Source organism: Neofelis nebulosa, chromosome 8, assembly GCF_028018385.1.
Source record: "Neofelis nebulosa isolate mNeoNeb1 chromosome 8, mNeoNeb1.pri, whole genome shotgun sequence".
NCBI lineage: Eukaryota > Metazoa > Chordata > Mammalia > Carnivora > Felidae > Neofelis > Neofelis nebulosa.
In genome coordinates this window covers 60271788-60277974 of record NC_080789.1, presented here as the reverse complement: position 1 = coordinate 60277974, position 6187 = coordinate 60271788, and the positions used below count along the sequence as shown (strand labels likewise).

Below are 6187 nucleotides of genomic sequence, written 5' to 3'. Positions count from 1 at the left end.
TGGGAAGAGGGTGATAAATTGTATTATTTGTTTAATGAAACTGTTTCAAATGTTAATTGATCTGAATTCAAACTAAATAAATAACTTTTAGTCTCCCAGAGAAATTTTCCCAATATAACAGAGAGCGTTGGTATGATTGATTTCTGGGAAAAACCAAAATGTAGCAGTCTTAGATCCAAAGGATCTGCTCCCACAGGCTTAACTGCATTATTAAAAGTCACAACAAGCTTCATGACTTAAAACAGTGTCGTTGAAGGTTAACACATATCATATTAGGCATTTTAAACATTAAATTCATGATCAGTCAAATGCTAATATGACTGAGTTCATCAGTCTTTCTTATCAATGTAGAAGAATTAACATTTTGATAATAGAGGAATAATTTTAGATCCTAAGAACTTCCTAAGAGAAAGAAATGGAATTACAATGTCAATAGCCAGTATAAAGATTTAAACTCTTCTACAGTGGAAGGGAGGGAGGGAGAAAAATTAGGAATGGAGAAATGAACCTGACCCATCATTCTGTTTGACCTATCAGAGTCTTCTCCTGGCAAGTACATGGCAAGATACCATCCCTCCAGGAAATCATTTCTCCTATGAGCTAAGGGGGGGAGAGGTTGTCTCTGTTCCAAAATCCTGTGAATCCTGAGCAATACGCCTTGCTAACTCAGTTTATGATGACAGATGTCACAACCAACTTCATAAAAAGAAAAAAAAAACTAGAAAAACTGAGTGAATATAGGAAAATATAAATAGCTGCCAATATAACTAAGAGTGATAGCCAAGGAACAAGCATGGAGTAGTTATTATCCCAAATCCAAAGCTGCATTTTCACTGTTATCTTGTGTTACGATGTCACTGAGTATGCGCCAAAATGAAATATTGTCTCCTACTGGTAGCCTGAAATCTCCTTGGGGAAGCAACTTATTAATGACTGGAGCTCCAGTCTTGGTTATGATGTTCTTTAAATAACAGAGGCTTGGGGCGCCTGGGTGGCGCAGTCGGTTAAGCGTCCGACTTCAGCCAGGTCACGATCTCGCGGTCCGTGAGTTCGAGCCCCGCATCAGGCTCTGGGCTGATGGCTCGGAGCCTGGAGCCTGCTTCCGGTTCTGTGTCTCCCTCTCTCTCTGCCCCTCCCCCGTTCATGCTATGTCTCTCTCTGTCCCAAAAATAAATAAAAAACGTTGAAAAAAAAATTTAAAAAAAAATAAATAACAGAGGCTCAGGAAGGGGAAAAAAAATAGTTACAGACAAAGAGGAGGGGAGATAAACCATAAGGGACTCTTAAATACAGAGAAAAAATTGAGGGTGAATGGGGGAGGGGGTGAGGGGGAAAGGGTAAAATGGGTGATGGACATTGAGGAGGGCACTTGTTGGGATGAGCACTGGGTATTGTATGTAAGTGATACATCATGGGAATCTACCTCCGAAACCAAGAGCACACTGTATACACTGTATGTTAGCCAACTTGACAATAAATTGTATTAAATAAATAAATAAATAGCAGAGGCTCATTAGATATTTATTTGGATAAATAAATGTAGATGATTTATTTGAGCAATGCAGGAGTAACCTAATGCAATTTTGATTCTCTGTTCAGAAAACATACACTGGGTATAACTGGGACAATTGTTTAAAACATGAGAAATTCGTTTTTGCTCTCGTGTAAAAGTGTATAGGATTTCCCTACAAACACTTAAATTATGCCCAAATTTGCTCATTTAACAATCAATTCCCCCTATTAAAACACAAAGACATATTATAGGCCCATATATCAAGTTATTATTAACTACTGATATCCTCAATGAGAATGCATTTACTGGATCTTCCTTTACAGAACAGATACCTGAGAGCAGCTGAGAGAGAAATATGAATCTCAATGAGACTAAGTTTTGACATGAAGGAGGGGGAATTTCCTGAGCACCTCTCTAATGGAATTTCTGGATAAAAAATGTAAGTTGGAGTACAGGGAGGCTTAACACTCCTGGGAGGTGCAGAAATGGATAGTGACAAGTGTCATTGAGAAAGGTAGGGTACTTTATAACTTGTTTACAGAGATTGGTTCATTATGTGTCTATTTGTTTCTGGATGTTGCTTGGGCAAGTCACAAATATCAACACTCAGAACAGAAGCAGTAGGGTTAGAGAGCTGGTTGGTAAATTAGTAAGGAAAGTTGATTTGAAGCTGGGAGCAGCAGAAATTGCTCAAAGAAGAGATCACTAAGATAAACCCTAATGCAGATTCTGAAGGCTGAGTGCACAGGGCTGCTCAGGCTGAGCAGGCTGGCAAAGAAACAAATACCACAGATCATTCCCTCTGAGCTCTATCCATGACCCAAAGCACCACAACTGGACTTGTACATAAAGTATATGTAAATTGGATTTATATTCAAGTTCCAGAAAAAGTTTCTTTATACTACTTCAGGAAACCTCTGCCTAAGCAGTCCCAACCTGGCTTTAAAATACTTTCATTGCCTAGGACACAGGGTGAAAAACAAAACTACATCTTTGTATTTTAAACTTTTTATCTCCCTATTCAGAAACAATTCAAAGTGCAAAGAGCAGAACTAATGCTTTTAAATGAATGTGCTATTGTTAAAATTCAGCATAACAGAAGATGATCAACATAAAATACTAGTTAAACAATTGTCTAAACCTATAAAATGTACAACACCAAGGGTGAACCATAATGTAAATTATGGACTCTGATGTCTCAATGTAGTTTCACCAATCATGACAAAGGTACCACTCTGATGCGGATGCTGATAATGCAGGAGGTTATGCATTTGTGAAGGCAGGAGGTGTGTGGGAAATCTCTGTATCTTCCCCTCAATTTTCTTGTGATCCTAAGATTACTCTAAAAAAATAAGTTTTAATTTTAAAACACACAAAAAAATACTAAGTAACAGATCCTTCTTGAAAATGGAGCATTTCAACATGGTGTGGAAAAACAAAGGAAGGTAAGGATGGGGTGGGGGCTCAAAACTAACATAATTGCCTCCAGTATAAAGACAAATAAAATCTGTACAACATGGCAATATTGTTGAGAAACTGCATATCAGACATGATTTATGTTTCATTTTGTTTTTATTTGACATTTTTGTAAATATGCTTTCTAATTAGAGAGTTATAAGCACAAGATCCATATTGGATATTTCCTATAAATGTTCTCTCTGTTAACAAATTGATTATTAAGTAAAAGAAGAAAGTGCATGTGAGTAGGCTTGCCAGGATGTTTTCCTTCAGGTTCCAATACTAGCTTCTTATGATACTTCTCTCTCCAGGTGGAATCCCTCTTGATTTGGTGCAAGGCAGTGATGAGAAATTGCACAGCAGTAACAACATTCATCCTTCTGGGATTAACAGATGACCCCAAAATACAAGTTCTGCTTTTTGTATTTTTGTTTCTCACCTACATGTTGAGTGTGGCTGGAAACCTCATCATTATCACCCTCACACTTTTGGATTCCCATCTTAAAACTCCTATGTATCTTTTCCTCCGGAATTTCTCTTTCTTAGAAGTCTCATTCACCACTGTCTGTATTCCCAGATTCCTGTATATGATGACAACTGGAGACAATACTGTTACCTACAATGCTTGCGCCACCCAATTATTTTTTGTTGTCCTCTTTGGAGCAACAGAATTTTTTCTCCTTGCTGCCATGTCGTATGACCGCTATGTGGCCATTTGTAAGCCCCTGCACTACACAACCATCATGAACAACAGAGTCTGTACTACCCTCATTCTCTGTTGTTGGTTCGCTGGACTGTTAATCATCCTCCCACCTCTTGGCATGGGCCTCCAGCTGGAATTCTGTGACTCAAATGTGATTGATCATTTTGGTTGTGATGCATCTCCTATTTTGCAGATAACCTGCTCAGACACAGTGTTAATAGAGAGAATTGTTTTGAGTTTTGCTGTGCTGACACTCATTATTACTTTAGTGTGTGTAGTCCTCTCCTACACATACATCATTAAGACCATTCTACAATTCCCTTCTGCCCAACAAAGGAAAAAGGCCTTTTCCACCTGCTCTTCCCATATGATTGTGGTTTCCATCACTTATGGCAGCTGTATCTTCATCTACATCAAACCTTCAGCAAAGGAAGGGGTAGCTACTAATAAAGTAGTGTCTGTGCTCACTACTTCAGTTGCCCCTTTGCTTAATCCATTCATTTATACACTTCGAAACAAACAAGTGAAAGATGCCTTCAAAGACACAGTAAAACGGATTGTATTTCTCACCAAGAAGTAAGAGACTATTGTTCTTTGAGGCTACATTGAATTAAGTTTGAATCCAAATAACCCATGAGCAACATTCATAAATTTGCCAAATAAATGGTTTAAGTTAACTAGATTCTTTCCTTTAAGCCAATTTATCCTCAAAAATCTTCTGCCCATTCTGGAAATTTTTTGAGTGTACCGTATCCGGAAACATGATATGACTACAGAAGAAAAAGAACAAGACTTCCAAGTACTGAATGTGTTCTACTGACATTATCGTTGATGGTGTTTAAACATAAACTCAAGGAGAACAAGACTGGATTTAGGGATACAACAACTAAGTCCTGGTCAGATAACTTCTTCAATATCCAGACTTACATTATCCCTTGATTTAAGAAGAATGTTAGTGAGAGGTGGGCGAAATGGGTGAAGGGGGTCAAGTGTATGGTGGTGGGTAGTAACTAGACTTGTGGTGGTGATCCCTTCAAAATGTATACAGATGTCAATTATAATGATATAGACCTGAAACTTATATAATGTTACATATCAACTTTACCTCAGTTTTTAAAAAAGATAAATGTTACAGATTAGGAGGCCTGATCAAAAATAAAAAATGTTACTAATTTGAGAAGGGGCATTTGGTTGCTTAGCATAAACTGACTACTGAAGATAAAATCCAGGTATCACAAAAAAAATAATAGAAAAAGGAGGAGACATGGGGGAGGGCGAGTAACAGTTATTTAGGGACCTTGGACCAAATAGTTGGAATTCTTTCTCTTAAAGGGTAAAAAACAGTAATTGTGACAGTAAAGTTGTATGCTCTCATAGTACATATACAACCATTATCTATGTTTATTAAATATCATCCAGTTGCACAACAGTATTTTTTATTGTGTACCCTTTATTTTCAATTGTTCATACAAGGTAATGGCTATCATAAGTTTCCTTTACATTTCAAAAATATTCAGGGAAAATGGAACTCCATTCTCCAAGGCCTTTCTTCTTTTTTCATTTAAAATTTCTAAAAAAACAACAAAATCCCACTAAATGTTGCCTAGCTTCCCTTCTGATAATTAATTTAAGCCTGAATCTATATGATGTATGTATTTACTTAATGGTTGGGTTGATCACTTCACCTGATTTGTGAATCTTTTTTTTTTATTTTTTTTTAACGTTTATTTATTTTTGAGACAGAGAGAGACAGAGCATGAACAGAGGAGGGGCAGAGAGAGAGGGAGACACAGAATCTGAAACAGGCTGCAGGCTCTGAGCTGTCAGCACAGAGCCCGACGTGGAGCTCGAACTCACCGACCCTGAGATCATGATCTGAGCCAAAGTCGGACACTTAACCGACCAAGCCACCCAGGCGCCCCTGATTTGTGAATCTTTAGCAGGCAAAGTTTGTATATGAATTTCATTGTTTGCTTTGAATGATAATGAAAAAAGTTAAGAATATTGTAGATTTGGGGCACCTGGGTGGTTCAGTAAGTTAAGCATCCGACTTCTGTTGTGGTCATGACCTCACAGTTCATGAGTTCAAGCCCCATGTCGGACTCTGTGTTGACAGCTCAAAGCCTGGAGCCTGCTTCAGATTCTGTGTCTCCCTCTTTCCATCCTCCCTTCCCCCCACCCCGCTCAAAAATAAATTAACATGAAGGAGAAGGAGGAGGAGGAGAAGGAGGAGGAGGAAAAAGAGGAGGAGGGGAAGGGGAAGGGGAAAGGGAGGGGGAAGGGGAAGAATATTGTAGATTGAAAAAAATACCATACCTAACTGCCTAACTTGCCATTTAAGAACCAAGTGCAGGGCTCCTGGGTGGCTCATTCAGATGAGCGTCTGACTTCAATTCAGGTGGTCATGATCTCACAATTCCTGAGTTCGAGCCCCGCGTCAGGCTCTGTGCTGACAGCTCAGAGCCTGGAGCCTGTTTCAGATTCTGTGTCTCCCTCTCTCTGCCCCTCCCCCA

At 38.7% G+C, this 6187-nt stretch overlaps 1 protein-coding gene across 1 annotated transcript; it reads left to right on the top strand.

Annotated features, from left to right (window-relative positions):
* Positions 1-3315: 3315 nt before the first annotated feature.
* Positions 3316-4254, top strand: LOC131483992 (olfactory receptor 6C2-like). The gene has a single exon (XM_058682290.1). It carries the CDS (start codon positions 3316-3318, stop codon positions 4252-4254), a length of 939 nt encoding a protein of 312 aa, XP_058538273.1.
* The last annotated feature ends 1933 nt before the right edge of the window (positions 4255-6187 follow it).